Source organism: Pelophylax lessonae, assembly GCF_965119305.1.
Source record: "Pelophylax lessonae genome assembly, chromosome: 5".
Taxonomy (NCBI): Eukaryota; Metazoa; Chordata; class Amphibia; order Anura; family Ranidae; genus Pelophylax; species Pelophylax lessonae.
In genome coordinates this window covers 393,712,060-393,732,638 of record NC_138772.1, presented here as the reverse complement: position 1 = coordinate 393,732,638, position 20,579 = coordinate 393,712,060, and the positions used below count along the sequence as shown (strand labels likewise).

General features: G+C 42.1%; 2 protein-coding genes across 2 annotated transcripts in view; one reads left to right on the top strand and one right to left on the bottom strand.

The window, feature by feature from the left end:
• SMCHD1 (structural maintenance of chromosomes flexible hinge domain containing 1) overlaps window positions 1-20,579 on the top strand; it is a 1,054,086-nt gene that overhangs the window by 169,656 nt on the left and 863,851 nt on the right. The gene's annotated exons all lie outside the window — the stretch shown is intronic.
• METTL4 (methyltransferase 4, N6-adenosine) overlaps window positions 1-20,579 on the bottom strand; it is a 276,066-nt gene that overhangs the window by 198,437 nt on the left and 57,050 nt on the right. The window contains exon 4 of the mRNA XM_082259554.1: window positions 14,817-14,883. Coding sequence (XP_082115680.1) covers window positions 14,817-14,883 — 67 coding nt within the window. The remainder of the gene's footprint in view (window positions 1-14,816; window positions 14,884-20,579) is intronic.

Genomic DNA, 20,579 nt, shown 5'->3' with positions numbered 1-20,579 from the left:
TGTAAGGAGTGTCTAATAAAGGTTTGCAAACACTATCTATTTAAAATGTTTTCTCACAACTTTCGGCCAAGATTCACACAGTTTTCCAATAAAATCAAGTTAACAAATGTGGAAGAGCCGGTTCACATTAGCGAGACTTGTCAGGCGACTTGTCAGCCTGACAAGTCACGCTCCCTCGTGGTCCATTGACCGCTACAGGACCCGTTCTAATAGGAGCGACACAAGTCGCTCCGACTTAGAAAAAGGGTCCTGTACTATTTCGGGGCGACCTCGGAGCGACTTGCATAGGCTTCCATTATGTGAAGTCCCTGCAAGTCGCTCGGAAGTCGTGGTGCAATGTAATGCACAAGTCGCCCCCAAAGTAGTAAGGAGTCGTGTCGCGCTAATGTGAACCGGCTCTTAATCTTGGATGAAAAGTTGTGTGAAAACATTTATAAACTGACCCCATGATATTTTCATCTGAAAATGTAGCATGTTTTGCCTATGCTGATAGCTTACTTATAGTACTGCATCTGCAAAAAGAAAATATTTTCTTACCTACCTGTTCTGCTGCCCATCTTCACTCATTTAAAGGGCTATGGTGCCTGGATAATCTTCATCCACCAAACTTTTGAAAATGTTGGATTTATGGTCTCCTGCCTAAGACTGGGTTCCTTCTGCCAGTCTCCGTCACTGAAGGACACAGTAGTAAAGTAGAGGCTGGCAGCATTCAGCAGGGAAAAGGAACCCGACACTTCCAGAAGTGTGTCGGATGAAAAGGATTCTCCCGACACCGTAAGTTTTGAAGAGAGTGAAGATCAGCGATGTAGACAGCAGGACATGTAATTATATCACTTCTTTACAGAGAAACCTTCATTTCTATTTTTAGTTTTGCAACAGGGATGCTTTAAGCAAAATCACTGCTCAGAGAGGGCAATGGTAACCATAACTACAGGTGTATTGGATTAGCTTTTAAAATAACACTGTTAGCTATAGTAACAGGGTCACTTTTATTAGGTATACTGGCATGCACTCGTGTCGCCTCTTAGTCCAAATCTTGACTACACTCAGATGCATATGCTACAGATCGAATGTTGAACCAATGATATCACAGAAAGCATGCCATTGAAGCCCAATCTCTCTAATCATTGCTGCAGAACAATGAACATTTATGGAAGATTTGTTTAAGATAGCAGTGTTTGCCAAATTCAGTTGTTATGCGTTTAACCATTTTTATTGGGAGTGCAATTTACATATTATTGCTCTTCTATTTTGAGATCTGGATGATTTCAATTTACCTTGTTACATGACCACATGTGAAAGTGCTACACATGCATAGTACTTCTGCCGTACAAACAGATGGCAATATATATTTACATTTCTACAGCTCTAGGATTCTTATTTCTGTTTGTCAGACCCATCGCACCTTCTATGGTGTTCATACATGTACAGTACTTGACTGTGTTTTTTTATTATCTTTTTTGTTCCTCCACACAAGTGTAAAATACAAAACATTGGGTAACAGTGGCCACTCATGGCCTTTCTAGGCAGCAATAAGAACAAGATAGAATGCTTGCCTGAATTTTGGATGTTTCCAGGTGCTATGGGCTGCATTGTTTTTTTTTCTTGCACAGGGAATATCTGACTCTAACCTCGTCATTGCATATGAGATGGGAAGGCTGATTTACTTTAAGCAACAGAAAGATGTGCTGCTGCTCTAGAACCCACCTACCCCATGGGATGTCTGCCAGTCACTGATATCTAATGGTAAGCTAACCCATCAACACTGAGAACTGCAAACAATACCCAATTATCTGTATTCTTAAATGTATTTATTAGACAGATCTGAATGCAAATATTTGAGCAATCCTAAATTACTGAATCTAAGATTTTATTAAAATTAAATTTAACCTCTGATATTTGTCTTTAGCAATCACCTAGTGATATGCTACTTTACGTAAATGTATAGCTACACTTGCTTCCAAGAGAAGGACTGTATAACCTTGACATATTAAGATAAAGTAATTGAGAACACAATCCAAAATACTGTATTTTCTGGCGTATAAGACTACTTTTGAACCTCAAAAAAAATCCCCCAAAAATGGGGGGTCGTCTTATACGCCGAGTATAATATCTCTAAGGTAACCTAAGTATAAGTATTACCGGTAGATGTAATTTCTCAAGACGCTGGCTGTTTGGGAATCCTGTACCAGTATACCATATGTACCATAGCTTCGGCTACATACAGTGTACCGCGCTGAGCCAATCAGGGAGAGCGATGTATTCTATTATTGAATGCAAAGCCTGCTCGGATTGGTGGAGTAACATCAGCCCGCCTCTCTGACTCTGCCAATCTGAGCAGGCTTTGCATTCAATAATAGAATACATCGCTCACTGTGATTGGCTCAGCGCGGTATACTGTATGTAGTCGAAGGTACGGTACATATGGTATACCGGTACAGGATTCCCACACAGTCAGCGTCTTGAGATTACATCTACTGGAAATACTTATACTTAGGGTACCTTGGAGATATTATGAGAGATTACATGTATTACAGTACTTAGGAGTACCTTGGAGATCTATGAGAAATCTGATGTTTTTCAATGGTGTTGCCTTGCTTTGGAAGGGGGTAGTCTTATACGGCGAGTAAAGCCCAAAACCTATGTTTTAACTTGAAAATTAGGGGGGTCGTCTTATACGTCCAGTCATCTTATACGCCGGAAAATACGGTATATAGGAGCTATACCATAAACAATTGTTTCCAGAGATGTGAAGACTCCTACATGTATGGCAAATGATATGGGTCAATGATATCCCGGAGCTAGATAATGACGGTTGGGACGAAATGTGGGAGACCCCCTTTACCAGGCAAGTATCTGCCAGGGATCCATTATTTTCCTATAACTTGTTGCATATTATCTATTTGACTCCAGCTAAACTTGCAATCATTTATAAGGATCAATCCTTCTCATGTTGGCATTGTTCATGTATCAATGCTAATTTCCTTCATTACACAATACTGGGTGGAAATTTTGAATTGTATTAACGTAATGACTACTATTCCTCTTGATCCCTTCATAAGTGTGTGTCTTCCAAGTTTGGTAGAGCCCTTAGCTAAAACCAGAGCCATTCGTACCTTACTTACATTATAGCTTTTTTTATGCAAGAAAACTGATTATACTGTCCTGGAAGAAGGCCTTAGCTCCTACCATTACAGCCTGGAAGGCCTTGATTTACAAGGTGCTCCCTTTTTATTAACTTAAAGGGTAACTCCACTTTTGTGGGTGAAAAAACAGCAAATAAAGAAAAATAATATAGCCTATACACTTGCGACACAAATCATATTGTAATTGAATGTTATTAAAAATTACCTTTCCTTTTCAATCTGCAGCTCTGTAATTTTCTAAAAATTCAATGCAATTTGGCTACCTGAAGCTGTTCTGTAAACAGAATGTATACTGACCACCCCCCCCCAGAAACATAATTTCCTGCCTGTGTGATTGGCTCACCAATTTTCCCAGAAGTCTGCCTAAGATACAAGTCAGATTTCAGGCATCCCCTGCAACAAAAAAGTCATTTTTTGGTAAGATACTTCCAATAGGGAATCACATCTAAAGGGAATTACATCTAAAGTGATGCAGGCCCAGCAGCTTTGCTCATTAGGGCCCTGCAGGTGCACAGCTGGATAATAATTATGAAACCACTCCCATTAGACTCATGGGAGTCTAATGGGATTTCTTCAGAATAGCAAAAGGTAGGAATCTGCAACAAAGTTTGGTAAAAATCCTTGTAATGTACATAGATCACCCAGAGGGGAATGTTTTTTGTTTCTCATCAAAAGTTATGATTTAACTTCTAGTGCTTCTGATTAAGAGAAATGGGATTTTGAAGCCTTTTCTCAAGTGCCATGTACTGAAATGCCAAAGTGATATTCATGATGCTCAGTTATTGACTTCTATAAATGTCTGTGAAGCATTTGTTTCCATATTTCACGACCCTTTACCACTTTTTGATCCACTGAGTTCTGTTTGGGACAAATCTTTGCATGTTTCTATTTAATATGTATCCTGTATTTAAATTAGGATGAGGAGTGTGCTTTACAAGTTGCAGGTGCTGGGTTTTTTTCTGGGACAGGTCTTTTTTGAACCATAATACAATGTTTTATACTTTGTATGTAAACTGCGAAGTACTTAATAAAATTAATTTTATAAAATATGTTCACATTGACTGTGGCTTTGAAATCATGCAACTTCATCTGAAATCGCACGATTTCAAAGCCACATCTCAGTGTGGCTTCATGTGCAGCTTTTTAGGGTATCTGTTCGGCTTCATGCACAGATTTATATTTAGGTCATTGACAGCAATTGGATGCGACTTGTAATGAGATTTGACCTGTCAAATTGCATAACAAGTCGCTCCAATGTGAACGGGGGCTAAATTACCACGAGGTTCAAGAGGGAATTGGATAAATTTGGACACCTGCAGATCTTAATAAAATACAGGGGCTGGCCACAAAGGATATTGAAGGGAGAACCGATTATGTATGGTTGGTTGCCACTGCAATCGCCTTTACCTCAGAATCTATACACTGTATATCCTCTGGCAGTTGTTGGAGCTTGTCAATGGATGTACTGGCAACCAACTAAACAAAGCCACAGACAAAGAATACAATGTTCATCTGTGTGAATTGCCCTTTTATTTATGACTTGTTATTTTTTATCTCCTGAAGTTTGTAAAGTTTGTAACGCACATCTCCAAAATAACCACTTTGACATCATTTGTTCTATTATGTGCAATTCATCATACGTAATTCAACAACAAACCATTCTGTAAGATGAGTTTTCAAAGACTGGCTCAAAGTAATGCAGCCTGATCGAGGGATTTAGCCAGAGACAATTTATTATTAAGAGCGTTACTCATACTTTATGCCTTCGGTGTCTGTATCTAACTACAGGATTTATTCATACAAAAAGAAAAAAGGAAAACACTTGAAATACAAGCAATGCAAAAGGCAGAGCCCCACAGAATTCTGCTGGTGATATGCGATGAAAGGATTTCACATAAAGCAACAGTAACTTTCAAAGCTATAAAAAATCTTTTGCCGAGTTCTCTAGCTCAAAAGTTTAAAATCTCACCCACCGTGTAGCTTAGAGGCAACAAGAAAGTGTAGTACTTTGGAATGTCAGGCCAGTAAGTAGATAGGCAGTAGGTCAAAAGCATTTATTTTATATAGCTATAAAACTGGTACTAAAAACCGTTAGACTTCAGCTCCCCTCCTGTATTTTGAGAATACAGCTAAAGTACAGAATCTGACCACCAATACACCAGCCCTACACATGTACATGGACACACAATGTAAGTGCATATTGTTGCTTTCTATCATTTGAAAAAACCTTTGAAAGGTATGGGCTTTATTGGAACATGATGTCTTCATGCCCTTATCTTTAGTGAAAGCAGTTAGGGCCTTAAATGAGCACAACTCTTATGCCTCATTTAAACTTGCGATTAAGGGCTGTGTTTTTACCACCCTTCAACCACTCCCCCTGTTGCTGCTGCAGCAGGATTTATACCCAGTCACGCTTGTCAGGCGCTATCACTCCCCGAGTGCAACCTATTCAAGTGAATGGCGCTGCAAAGAAACTGTGCACAATCATATGGTTATGGAGTGGTTGTCCGGTAATTAGGGGGTTAGAACAGGCGGTGAGGAAATGATACAACGCCTCCTCACTGCCTGTCTATTGCTGTCCGATCCATGTCTCCAAACACAGATCATGCTTCAGACAGCAAAGCAAGTCTAAGCAAGACCTTCCCTCTGTATGATATAAACAGATATAAATAACCTTTCACTACTGAAGGACTCTTCCACCAGGAATGTAAAAACAATGCAGAGATGCCTCCTTTTAGATGCAACCACTTCAAGAATTTTTTTTGCAACACTGGTAGGTTACTAGCACAAGCTTTATTTAGTAGAAACCGCAAAAAGAAATGTCTGTCACTGCTATGATGCACTTCTTTACCCAATATATGCACTCATTTCTGTCTTAGCTGTCCCCACAATGTGTGCAGTAACACCTATGACAGTTCAAACTACAGTACACCTTTTAGTAGTTCTCACCCACCACCCATATTACTTCACTTCCATTCCATCCCCAATATGCTACATCATCAGACAGCTGCACTAGTCCCCTGCTGACACTACAATCTGGCAGTTCTTTTCTTACTCCACCATACACACAATGTACAATGTTCTCTGGCCGCTGTCACTCAAGTCACTATAATCACTGATGGTTCCATGCACACACTAATTTTGTCAGTTTCTCCTCCCCCAGTCATACCACAATCTCTGTTAAAGCCCCATTCTCCTACCACACTGCATCTTCTGACAGCTCTCTCCCCATTATCCATGCTACATTATCTGACAGATTTCTATACACTGTCCACAGTATTTGCTCTGGCAACAACCCCGCTCTACCTGTACACATTGCCTTCAACAGCAGCTCAAGAGCAACAGTGCTCCAGCTCTAGGCCCGGTCAATGTTGACCTGTCCCTGTTTTGTGTTCCAATGTCTCTGACATTGTTCTCTACAACGCTTCTATAATACATGGTTTCAGGAACACTGTCCCCTGGATGTGACAGTGGGCACAAAATTCCAAGCTGATATGAAATGCCACCTTACAGTTTTCATAAAATTGCAGAGGTCTTGTATGTACTAGGCCAGGGGTCTGCAACCTTTAAGACAAAAAGAGCCACTTGTACCCGTTTCCGAAGGGAAAAAAAAAAAACTGGGAGCAGCAAAACCATTGCGACGTTTAAAACAAATATAACACTGCATATATGCCCCCTTTCAATGCAGTGACCAGCGTACATGCCCCTTTCAAAGCAGTGACCAGCGTACATGCCCCCTTCAATGTAGTGACCAGCATACATGCCCCTTTCAATGCAGTGACCAGCATACATGCCCCCTTTCAATGTAGTGACCAGCGTACATTCCCCTTTCAATGCAGTGACCAGCATACATGCCCCTTTCAATGGTAGTGACCAGAATACATGCCCCTTTCAATGGTAGTGACCAGCGTACATGCCCCTTCCAATGGTAGTGACCAGCGTACATGCCCCCTTTCAATGCAGAGACCAGCGTGCGTGCGTGCGTGCCCCCTTCAAAGCATCACTTCACTTACCTGCCATCACCGTGCCTGGCTTGCTGCTGACGGGAGTCGGGTCTCGGTCAGACGTAGTCTTCTTCTTCTTCCTCGACCTGCATTCGCTCCGCTGCCCTCCTCTCTGACGGTGGGCGGGAAGGTGACGTCGGGACGGTGCGTGACTAATGCACGCACCACCCTCCACGCGACGTCACCCGGGATGTCCTCTATGATTGGTCCAGCCTGGACCAATCACAGCCAGCACAGCGCCACAGTGGGGGAGTGTCGGGGCGCATTGCTATGCGCACCGATGACACCCAGAAGGCCGCCAATCGGCGGCTCTGCGTGACGCACAGTGCGCCTCCTCCCCTCATCCGCTCCGGAGCCGCAGCAAAGGTTTAAAAGAGCCACATGCGGCTCCGGAGCCGCGGGTTGCCGACCTATGTACTAGACTCTACCTCTTAACACTAATCTACCACATACTGGTGCTGTAGCACAGCTTTTCATATCAGGAGGAAGGGAATAAAATGCAATCCTTCTTCGAGAGGAAGAAATAACAGTTTAAGTATGCCCTTCCCCCTACTCCAAAATGAGTTCCCTCAGTGCTTCCCTCTCTTCACCTCCAGTCTATGATCAGGTCCTGCTCTACATCATCTATTACAGTAACATGATCAGCTGATGCTCCTCTTCCCCCTGAACTTCACAAACATTAATTTTCTTGGTGTGCCTCCTCTCCCCCTGTCCATGATCAGCTTCCACTCTTTCATAATCAACCCCACCAAAGCCATCTTTACCTTTGTGTCCTAGCCATGTGGTCTACAATTTGAAGGCATTCAGACTCATCTATCCATCGCTCAAAAAACACATTCTATTCCATTCGGTCTCTTCCCCCAATCTAAGATAAGCTTCTGAGTCTCTGCTCTTTCAGTTCCACCTTTCCTTAATCAGCTCTTGGGGTGCCTCTCAATCAATTTTCCACTTGCAGCCTTTACTCAGTCTTCTTGCTACACGATCATCTCAAGATGGGTTTCCTCTCTCTTTCCTCCTTGGCCAACTTACTCCCAACAAATTGTGTTCAGTTATCTCTCTTCCTCCCTTGGCATGATCAGAACCCAATGTATTATCCTCAGTAACATCTTTTTTAAATAGAAACAGAAGTATGTATAATCACAAACCAGTGCTTGAATCATTGCTTATCATAACAATCATCTGCTTAGGTCCATGCAGGAATATCCACATCACATGGGACTAACTTTCAGATACATCGTCTAATGCCATTCATGTCCAAAGTGCGCCCGCGGGCCATTTGTGGCCCGTCCCTTCGTTTCATACGGCCCCCAGGGACACCGCTGACTTTTCTCAATGTCTCTCTCTGAGACTCATCACATCCCCGCCCAGATGCGATGGCTCGGGGGCGGGGTCTCGCCGCCTCTGGCCTCCCGTGGCAGCTCGGCTCGGCCGCTCCCGAGTCCCACTCCGCTCCCCGCTCGGCTCTATCTGCCCAGTGCCACCCACGACTGTGCGGGAGTGCGGAATGAAAATTGCGTTCCTTCTCTCCATCGCACACAGCCACCTGTAGGAGCCAACCGAGGATTTTGTGGAGCTGACCAAGGATCACATTCATTTCTACAATTCTACTGCCTGTTTGTGCAAGTGTGATTTTATTCACAGAGCACTGATGCTTTTTATTTCCTATATATATTTATTCCTATGTATACACCTTCATGTGCTGGCTGGGTGACATTATTAAACGGGAGACACGACTGGTCCTTACATACAGGGAATTGCCATTCACAAAGTAGTGAGCAGGTGGAAAGAGATGATCATCTTCCACTCTTCCCTTCAACCTTTCTTTTTGGTGGAATAAAGTGGTGTATGACCTGCTGGTAATACAGGGGTCTTACAGTTTGTCACCTGAAGTGGATCCGGTTTTCTGGCACCCTCCCTCTTTTATTGGACCCTACCTGTTTCTAGGGACTTTTGAGCCTTACTGCTATATTTATTTGATAGACAAGTTTTTTATTGCGCTGCACTTTTTTTTGAATTTTTGTATTGTTTCTAGTAATGTTTTTTTTTTCATCTGGCCTTCAGATATGAAAGGTAGAGTGATTTTTTCTACTGTTTAGATTTGTCATTCAAATTTTTTGCAATAAAGTTTGCATAAAATAGTTAATTTGTATTTAATTTTAATGTTTTAAATGTCAGGCAAAATGGTCGGCCCTCACGCATGTTCACTTCATCAAGTCTGGCCCTCTTTGAAAAAAGTGTGGACACCTCTGGTCTAATGCCTTTTAAGCAAGAACAAGTCCTGCTGTTTCAGGTGAATGAACACAGCTGTGGTGTCTACTTCCAAGCCTGTAGCATGGGGTGCACGCCCTGTCACTGTTGCAGACACATATGGAAAGGAAAAGGGTTGGACGGCTGCACACCCATATGATGCATACAAAAAGTGATTGAAAAATCATCAATAAAAACATGGCACTATTGGCATATCATCAGGGAAGAAAGGAGGTTGATGCATTAAACGTGCTTTGTCAAAACCATTGGTATGCACATATAATAAAGGCACTTGTGCAGAGGGTGCAGCAATCTAGTGATTCCCAGGGGAGGGAGGTTGGTTTTTAACCACTTGCCGACTGCCGCAAGACTATTTACGTCGGCAGTCAGCCCCTCACAGGCAGAGCGACGTAGGGCTACGTCGCTAGCCTGTGAGGGTTTAGGGAGCGAGCGCACGCCGCCGGTCACTCGCGATCGTCGGGTGGAGAGGGAGAAAGGCAGGCGGCTAATGTAAACAAAGCCACCTGTCATTCTCCCCTGTGTATGAATGGTGATCATACGGTTCTACTATGTAGGACCGTTGATCACTGTTCATACAACTCAAGCCACAGCCAATCACAGTTAGAATCACGCCCCTAGGGACACACATAACCCCTCCCTCTCAAAAAAGTTAACCCCTTCACTACCAGTGTCATTTTACAGTAACAGTGCATATGTATAGAACTGATTACTGCAGTAATGTCACTGGTACCCCCAAAAGTGTCAAAAATGTCAGTCAAGGGTCCAATTTGTCCACCGCAATGTCGCAGTACCGCAAAAAAATCGCAGATCGCCGCCATTACGCGTTAAAAAAAAAAAACAACAAAATGACGAAAATCTTTCCCTTAGTTAGTAAATGCAATAACTTTTGCGCAAACCAATCAAAATACGCTTTTTGTGATTTTTTTTACCAAACATATGTAGCAGAAAACAAATTGGCCTAAAATGTTAAAAAATTTTGATTTTTACATTTTTTTGGGAATTTCATATAAAAAAAATGTGAAAAATATTGTTATTTTTGCAAAATTGACGCTCTTTTTTTTGTTTATAGCGCAAAAAGTAAAAATCGCACAGGTGATCAAATACCACTAAAAGAAAGCTCTGTTTGTGGGAAAAAAAGGACGTCAAATTCGTTTGGGTACAGCGTCGCACGACTGCACAATTGTCCGTTAAAGTCACGCAGTGCCGAATCGCAAAATAGGCCCTGGTCAGGAAGGGGGTAAAATCTTCCGGGGCTTAAATGGTTAAGCAGGGAATTTCTATGGTGTATGTTCATATTTACTTGTAAACACAAGCAGCATGGCCACAGAAGACTACTGGTAACAAGCTTAAAACCCCATGACAGGTATAAATATTTTTCAGGACGATTTCTAAATAAAATGTTGGTATACATTCTAAAACTACCAAAGAATTGAATGAGCACATTTCTAACTTCCAAACAAAGGCTTGTAATTCAGGAGTTTCACAAAGCTGGAATTTACTGCCTGACCGACATTCTGAAACCTCTTAAATGCGTTTCATTTAAAGATTCATAACCTGGCACAAGTATGAGAAATCCTGAACCTCTCAGCAATGGAAAAAAAGTAATAAAGCCTGAAGAGTCATCTTTCACTCAATTTCCTACATTTGTAAAAATGTATGTTTGGAGAAAGCATAGGATGCCTTCTAACCCTAAAAAGCTGTTGCAAACTATTTAAAGCGGTTGTATACCCCGCTTGGTAATTTTTGCCTACAGGTAAGCCTATAATAAGGCTTGCCTGTAAGTAAAGTTAATATTTCATGAACCTGCACGGTTTAGGAGATATTCACCCTGCATGCAGCCGATGGCCCTGTTCAGACCTAAATTCCCATTCATTTCAATGGCCCCTGTTCACACATGAGCGTTTTGTCGCCTGAAGGAAAACGCCTGAAGCTCTAAAAAGTACATGAGCTTCTTTTTTGGCAGATTACAAGTGTTTTTGGTCAGATGTCAATGCTTGCCTCCAAACACCTGTGAAAAATGCCTGAAAATGATACGCTCAGGTGTGAATGGAGCCTTAGCGCCAATGCAGCACATGGTGAAGGAAATAGTTAGCTTGGACCAGCTTGGTCAAAACAAACTATTTAAAGTGACAGGAAACATGGAGATTGGCTTTAAGTTCTGGCACTTGACTGATAGGGGGGAGAGTTTAAAGTGGTAGTAAAACTTTATATATACTCAGTGAAATGACAAGCATCAGTTGATACACATGGATGAAACAAATCCTCCTACATAAGTTGTACCTTTTTATCTGCAGCCCACAATCCATCTACAATTTTCCAAAACATACACTTTACACAGTCTCTTTCAGAAACAGAAAGCGGGGCATGATAAACTGATGTCTCACACACTGGAGCTAGAGCATGGGGCTCTGTGAAACCTAATAGCTGAATAGAGAAAAGTGACACACGCCCTTTCATAGGCTCAGAAAAAGAGTGGGGGGTGTGGGCCATCTCCTGGGAAGCTGCTGGTGTCAGCTTAATCTATTAAGAGTGAGTCATGCAGATAGCAGAGAGATCAGAGAGGAACCAGGCTTGGTGTTTTGGATTCAGGTAAGTGCACACTATAGTAGGATGTCCTTTATTCATGTTTCATGTGTGAGGTTTATAACCACTTAGGGTTGCGACTCATTTTCTTTTTTTTTTCCACTTGTCTCATTTTCAACTCTAAAAGAATGTGAGGACTTGGGTCTCTCAGCTTGGGATCTCATAAGTTGCACAAATGAATTTGAAAGTTAACACTTCTACATTGTTGTAACCTCAGGAATGCTTTTGGGCCAGTTCACACTGCTACAATGCCAGACATTACATGTGATTCACACCACATTGCTGTGCAGATCACATGTGATGTCTGTGCAATGCAAATTCAGCCATACAGTCTGCATGGCTGAATTCCCATGCATTCAGTCCAAACTCGTGCAGGACCCTTTTTTTGTTCTCACCAGAAACCATGCGATCCGACTGATACTGGACAGTGATTCCATGCAACCAATTGCTTTCACCTATTACAGATAAATTCAAATAGGGATTTCTGTGACTTCTTCTCCCTTAGAGTACGGTTTACTGAATATTTCCCCCCCTACTGAATACATTTGGAAATAAAATAAAAATCTGGACTTAACTGCCATTGTGGGGTGTTGGAAATACAAACTAGGGATAGACCGATTATCAGCAAGGCGGGTATGCACTTTCCCTGATATATCGGTATTGGCCCCGGAACTTGCCGATATTTTTATGACATCATTCTACCTTCTTAGGCCACCTCCCTCGCCTTGGACAGCCTCGTCTGGAGTCGGGACTAGTCTCGCGGGAGTGTATCACAGCCATATACCCACCCACAGTAGCCAGGTGCCTGCCAGCCACACATCCACAGGCCCTGTACCAGCCAGCCAGCCACAGGCACGGTACCAGCGAGCCAGCCAGCCACCCACAGGCCTTGTACCAGCCAGCCACCCACAGGCCCTGTACCAGCCAGCCACAGGCACTGTACAATCCAGCCACCCACAGCCCCTGTGCCAGCCACCCACCCACCACAGGGTGCCAGCCCGCCACCCACCACAGAGTGCCAGACAGCCAGCCACCCACCACAGGGTGCCAGACAGCCAGCCACCCACAGAAAGGGTGCCAGCCAGCCACCCACAGGCCCTGTACCAGCCAGCCAGCCACCCACAGCCCCTGTGCCAGCCACCCACACAATGCTAGGTGCCAGCCAGCCAGCCACCCACCCACCACAGGGTGCCAGACAGCCAGCCATTAAGCATTAAACAAAAATTAACATGTTCAGTACCAGATTTGTGTCAAAAATTGTCTTTCATTTTCAAAACTTTAAATGTACAAAATATCGACCAATACCGATACATTGTGACCAAAGTATTGGTATCGGTATCGGCCCTGAAAAAAACATATCGGTCTATCCCTAAAACAAACCCTATCGAAATGTTACTGATGCCCCAGCTGCTCTACCCATTACACAATTCCCCTACTGTTGTTCCTTTAAAAACATTTAGAATAGTAAATTCAATTCTGCTACAAGGGAAAGCACACACCGGGAATCATACTGGAACAATTACAACGGCCCAAGGATAGGGGAGGCCTTGCCCTTTCCTAACCACTGGCTCTATTATATAGCAGCACAATTAAAATTACATCTATACTGGAAGCAGGTTATAGACACATTAAATATGGTATTTAGGGTAAAAATCCCATCAGACCCTAAACACTGTCTCCTCAATGTTCTAGAAGATATTATTGCAAATGAACATTCTAGTATAGCGGTAGGAAGGGCCCTATTTCACACTCATAGGTTACTGTTATGTGTAGGGGAAACTGGCGACTTCCACATTACTAAGTCCTGGGTGTCCTCTTTACTTCTGGAAAACCATGTTTTTAGACATCGGGGTTGCCTCGGCAAGTTTGAAAAGTTGTGGGGACTATGGTTGGACTCCCCGGGTCTCAGCCCACGGGAACTGGTATAGCAGAGAATTTTTTGCTGCCTGAATAGACCATTAGATTCTGATATTTACTTGATTTGGATGAGTCTTTGTGACTTTAGCTCCAGTGGGGATGGTGTCATGGTGGTAATGTGCCTGCTTAATTTTTGCTAGGTGTATGAGGATACGAACACCAGTATTTGACAATGCATCTACGATTAATGTTTTTGGATTTGTAAGTTACTGCATCCATTACTGTATTGTCTAATATATTGGACTGATATGATGTCTGTTTATTACAATAAACATTTTACTGATTTAAACAAAAAAAAAAAAAAAAAACCCCTTTTGACTAATGCTATAAATTATTGCTCACTAATTGTTACATTATGTAAAAGTTGTCTGACAACATTAAACACTTGTAGATGGATACTGTAAGGTAATCTTCACTCTATTAGGTTAACATATGCTGTGAATAACTTTGAGAACTAAAAGACATTTAGGCTCCGTTCACACTAGCCCAACTCCAAAGTTGCACGATTTTCAGTGAAACTTTGGAATTTGACTTTGATGTGATGTGCCATAGAAAATCAGACCAAAGTAGTGCAGGAACCTTTTCTAAAGTCGGACAGACTTGTGTAGTATAATTTAAGACAAATCTCATAGGGAAACATTGGATTTCACGTTATCAAACTTGGGATCAAACAAGTCAGATCCTATGTCGCATCAGTGTGAACCGAGCCTTAGTTCCAGGAAGTTTGCAAAACCCCACTCAGTAATCTTTCACAAAAATAACAGAAGCAAACTGAACTTTCGAGTAGAAAGATAGTTAGGCTAATTTACTTTTCTAAGGTGGAAAGAACATTTATTTGGAGAATGTCAACTGTTAGCTCATGAACATAAAAATACATTTACATATTCTGAACTATTACCTCTTACTCCTCTTGACAGACTTATTCTCCCACGGAGGATCAATAACAATGATACCGTACTTTTTATCTGGAAGAAAAAAACATAACAAATAACTTTTCAAAGATGCAACTCTTTGTTATAGAAAATTCTAAGGACTACAGCTAACAAAAATAAAAGGTTACATGCAACAGTTGTGTTGTAACAGTGTTACTGTTTCCCGGGGGGGGGGGGGGGTTGAGATGGGCATTTGCAATTGATGGGAGTGGATTCCCCTCCCTGGACACCCACATGTGCTTGGGAACTGCTTCAAGGAAGTGATTCCACTTGAATCATTGGAAAAAGCTTGAGTAGCTCCAAATATACACAAAACCTTGAAGCTGCTTTCAAATAGATCAGGGGTCTTCAAACTATGGCCCTCCAGTTGTTCAGGAACTACAATTCCCATAATGCCTAATCATGTCTGTGGATGTCAGAGTTTTACAGTGCCTCATGGGACAGCTAGTTCGGCAACAGCTGGAGGGCCGTAGTTTAAGGATCCCTGAAATAGATGATCAAAGAATATCCAATGCACTCCTCAACTGTGTTTAAAAATGGTAAACTCCTTAGAGTAACTGCCCCATACAAGTTCAGATAACATTGAGGGGTTTATTTACTAAAACTGGAGAGTGCAAAATCTGGTGCAGCTGTGCATGGTAGGCAATTGGCTTCTAACTTCAGCTTATTCAATTAAGCTTTGACAGAAAAACTTGGAATCCAATTGGTTTCTATGTAGAGCTGCAGCAGATTTCTCCGGTTTTAGTAAATCAATACCACAGTGTGGTTTTTACATTTTTCATACGGTAATATTAAAATTATTTAATTATGTAAATTATGTAAATTGTAATTCAGCCTAAAGAAATCCAAAGAGTGTATGGAGTATTTTTAGAGCTCAACTTAGATTTTTGTAATGAAGCTCTCAAGAACTAACCATCCATCATAGCAGACATTTATTAGATGTTCCTTAAAGCGGTGTTCCAGACATTTTTTTTTTTTTTTTTTAAAGTCAGCAGGTACAAAAAGTGACGCTGCTAACTTTTAATAAACACACACACACACACACCTGTCCCATGATCCAGCGATGAGGCTGCCCGATCCTTCGGTTCTCTCCCTCGCCCGCCTTTCCCTGGCATCACAAGTGTGGGCACCCGGGTGTGGCAGCTTCACAACCGGGTGCACACTGTGCATGCGCAAGCCAGGCTGCGCCTCAATGGCCTGGCAATCTTCTGGGACCTGTGACATGTCCTAGAAGATTGTAGGGAGGGAGGGGGAAGAGAACTCCCACTCAGGGCATTGTGGCGTTCCGAGTTAAAGTGGGAGCTGAGTACCGGTCAAAACTAGGTACCCACCCCCCCCCCCCCAAAAAAAAATACATGCCACATGTGGCATGTAAGCTGGTGAGGAGTCCTTAAAGCAGAACTTCCACGCCTGGTTGGAATTCCATTAAAAAAAAAAAATCACTAAATTGTAGAAGTTGCCTTTATTTAAATTTATATTTAAAACAGAAGAGAAGGTTAGTGGGGAGTTACAAAGGTGATTTAATCATAAAATAAAAATCCAAACTAAAAATAGCATGCATGAATCTAGAACTAATTTAACTAAAAGAAAGAAATGCAGGGATAACCCACTCACTTTATGCTCAATGACAAACTTGTCATAAACCGTTACATTTACCCAGTGAAGAGACTGACCTCAGGTGTTACACAAAGATAAAACAAATCCTCCTACATAAATTGTAGTCTTTTCTTTTCTCTTTTCTCCACTACATCCGTTTAAAGTGCAGATCTTATATAGCTTACCAGAGCTGCCATAATAAAGGGGGTGGAAAACTGAAAACACACACCGCAGAGCTCAGCGAGGAGAGCTGTGAGAGCTGATTGGAGGGAAGGGGCTAGGCTTGTGACGGTATCAGATTTTCATGCTGCGATTAATTGATTAAGGTTTTGCCACGGTATACGGTATTATCACGGTATTCTATTATTAAATTTAAATTATTAAATTTCTACCTCACTTGAATTTCATTGCTGAATTTAGGGGCTTTGGTTCACTTATGCACATTATTATATAGTCAGTCAGTACAGACTCTGTGAACCAGGCCTAAAATAGGTCATCAAGCAGTGTCTGGCCTACCTGGTGATGACTGGTCCTGGCGCTCGGCTCCGATCCGATGGCCTGGTCATTAAGAGGGCAAATCCTTGTGGTCAAGAAGTGGTTAAACCTGAAGGAGGTGTTGTTTATAAATTACTTTACTATTGCTTTAGGCCTGGTTCACATGTATGCGGGTTGGTGGTTCACATGTATGCGGGTTGGCGGTTCACATGTATGCGGGTTGGCAGCCCACATTTGCACAGGCATAGCAGCCCATTGATTTGAACGGGCTGCTATGCCCTCATTTTCCGCAGAAAAAAGGTGCATGCAGCATTTTTTTAAAATTCAGTGGCCTTGAAATCCATCCTGCTTTTGCACCATGCGACTAACCTGCAGTTCCTGCTCTGGCAAGCTTTCTGCATTTTTTGTATACGTGGGCACGGCCTTTAAAAACAGTTTGCGTGTGCAGCAACGTCAGGTAAGTCGCATGGTGCAAAAGAAGGATGGATTTCATGGCCACTGCATTTTTTAAATTCTGCATGCACCTTTTTTCAGCTGAAAACGCAGGCATAGCAGCTCAAGCCCATTCACATCAATGGGCTGCTATGCCTGTGCAAATGTGGGCCCCCAACCCGCATACATGTGAACCAGGCCTAAAGCAATAGTAAAGTCATTAATAGATAAAAACACCGGTCCTCCTGCAGGTTTAACCACTTCTGGATCGCAAGGATTTGCCCCTTTAAAGACCAGGCCATCGGATCAGAGCGCCAGGACCAGTCATCACCAGGTAGGCCAGACACTGCTTGATGGCTAAATAATAATGTAATGTGGGCTGCTATGCGTGTGTGTGTGTGTGTGTATATATATATATATATATATATATATATATATATATATATATATATATTAGAGCTGCACGATTCTGGCCAAAATGAGAATCACGATTTTTTAGCTTGGAATAAAAATGTAACAAAAAAAAAAATTCGGATAACTTTACTGTTACGTTTTTTTTTTATTCATTAAAGTCTATTAATTGCGTTTGAAAGACTGCTGCGCAAATACAGTGTGACATAAAATATTACAACAATCGCCATTTTTTTCTGTAGGGTCTCTGCTAAAAAAATATATAAAATGTTTGGGGGTTCTAAGTATTTTTCTAGCAAAAAAAAAACTGATTTTAACTTGCAAGCAACAAGTGTCAGAGAAAGGTCCAGTCTTTAAGGCTGCATTCACACTTGAGCGTAGCGTTTTTTACCGCTAATTTACCGCGATTTTTACAGCGATTTTTACCGCGATTTTACCGTGATTTTTTCAGGCGTTTTTCATTGACATCTATCAAAAACGCTGGTAATCAGCTCAAAAAGAAGCTCATGTACTTTTTTCAGTTACAGGCGTTTTGCAAAACGCTCAGATGTGAACAGGGGCCATTTAAATGAATGGGGTTTTACTTGTTGGGCGTTTTGGAAGCGTTTCTTTTGAGCGTTTTTGGAGCTGAAAACGCCCAGGTGTGAATGGAGCCTAAGAGGTTAAACTTCCTTTCTCCCTGGCAGAGGGAAGGAAAAGATACAAATGTAATCATTTTTGTTTATAGTTAGGCATTAGCTGTGTGAGTGAATGAGTCATCCAGCTCACTGAAATGTATCAATTCACAAGTCAGACCCAGGAGCAGAGAAACTCGGTATTTTAAAAATGCCACAATAACAATACCGTGGCTATGCAATACCGCGATATATCGAATTACCGAAAACCGGCATATGTCTAGAAGGGGCACGACCCCCCTTCACGCAGCACACAGGAACAGAGCTAAAGCTGTCAATCAGCTGGATGAAGCTCCCTCCCCTGTCACCTTTTTTCCCTTGGTGTCAGGTAAACTTATCAGAAGTGACTGATGAATGAGGCAGCAGACAGAAATTTCACTTAGTGGCGGGAGGGCCTTCCCTGGTTTTGAGTTTCCTCAATTGACAACCCCCGGTCTTCATATACACAGTATCTTATATTGCAGTAATGTCATTCCAGTCTGTTAACTGATATACTATTTGCCTAACTGTGATGTGAGTTAATGCGACATAAGGGCTGCACAGTGGTGTAGTGGTTAGCACTTTCACCAAGAAGCAAGAGGGTCGCTGGTTCGAATCCCAACCACGACACCACCTGCCTGGAGTTTGCATGTTCTCCCTGTGCCTGCGTGGGTTTCCTCCGGGTACTCCGGTTTCCTCCCACACTCCAAAGACATGCTGGTAGGTTAATTGGATCCTATATAAAATTGGCCCTACTATGTATGTATGAATGTGAGTTAGGGACCTTAGATTGTAAGCTCCTTGAGGGCAGGGACTGATGTGAATGTGTAATGTATATGTAAAGCGCTGCGTAAATTGACAGCGCTATATAAGTACATGAAATAAATAAATAAGCTCTTATTCTGTTTGTATTTCTTGTTCTTATAACTCAATAAAAATGTTATTGTTAAAAAAAAATAAAAAATTTCACTTAGTGTCCTTAACCACTTCAGCTCCGGAAGGTTTTACCCCCTTCCTGACCAGGCAATTTTTTGCGATACGGCACTGCGTTACTTTAACTGACAATTGCACGGTTTGTGCAATGCTGTACCCAAATAAAACTGATGTCTTTTTTTATCACAAATAAAGCTTTCTTTTGGTGGTATTTGATCATCTCTGCGGTTTTTATTTTTTGCACTATAAACAAAAAAAGGACCACAATTTTGTAAAAAAAAACAATATCTTTTTTACTTTCTGCTATAAAACACACCCAATACATTTTTTCATCAATTTAGGCCAATATGTATTCTGCTACATATTTTTGGTAAAATACAAAGAAATATATATTAATTGGTTTGCGCAAAAGTTATAGCGTCTACAAACTATGGAATGCATTTATGAACTATTTTTTTTAATTGTTTTTACTAGTATTGGCAGCAATCAGCAATTTTTCGCGGGACAGCGACATTGCAGCAGACAAATCTGACACTACAGCCCCGTACCCACGTACTGATCGTCGGCCGAACGATCGGCCGTCTTTTGTCCAGGGCTGTCGTGTCTGTTGAAAACTGCAAAAGACTGCACACGAATTTTGTAGGCCAACAACAGCCGACTGCAAAAGGGATGTCATGTGATGGTTAACTTTCCTTGTCTTTTTTCTTTTCTGAGCATGCCCAGTCTTGCTAATCTGCTGTCTGTCGGCCGAAATCTGTACTGACTGGCGAACAATCGGCCGTTCTGGTGTTGGCCAACAAAAAGTTTAAAGCCTGCACGACAGATTCTGTTCGGCCGAAAATGCACTGTCGGCTGTCGGAAGCATCATACTAACAAGCCTACAATCGGCCGATCGGTCGTCGGCCAAATATTTACGGCCGACAATCGGTACGTGTGTACGGGACTTAAGTGACACTTTTTGGGGATCAGTGACACTAATACAGTGATCAGTGCTAAAAAAATGCACTGGTACTGTACTAATGACACTGGCAGGTAAGGGGCTAACACCAGGGGTGATCAAGGGGTTAAGTGTGCTCCTATGAAGTGCTTTCTAACTGTGGGGTAGTGAATGCACAAGAGGAAAAGAGAGATCTGTGTTTCAGCTTAGCTGAAACACAAGATTTCTCTTTTACTCCCTGACAGAACAGCAGTCTGCCTTGTTTAAATAGG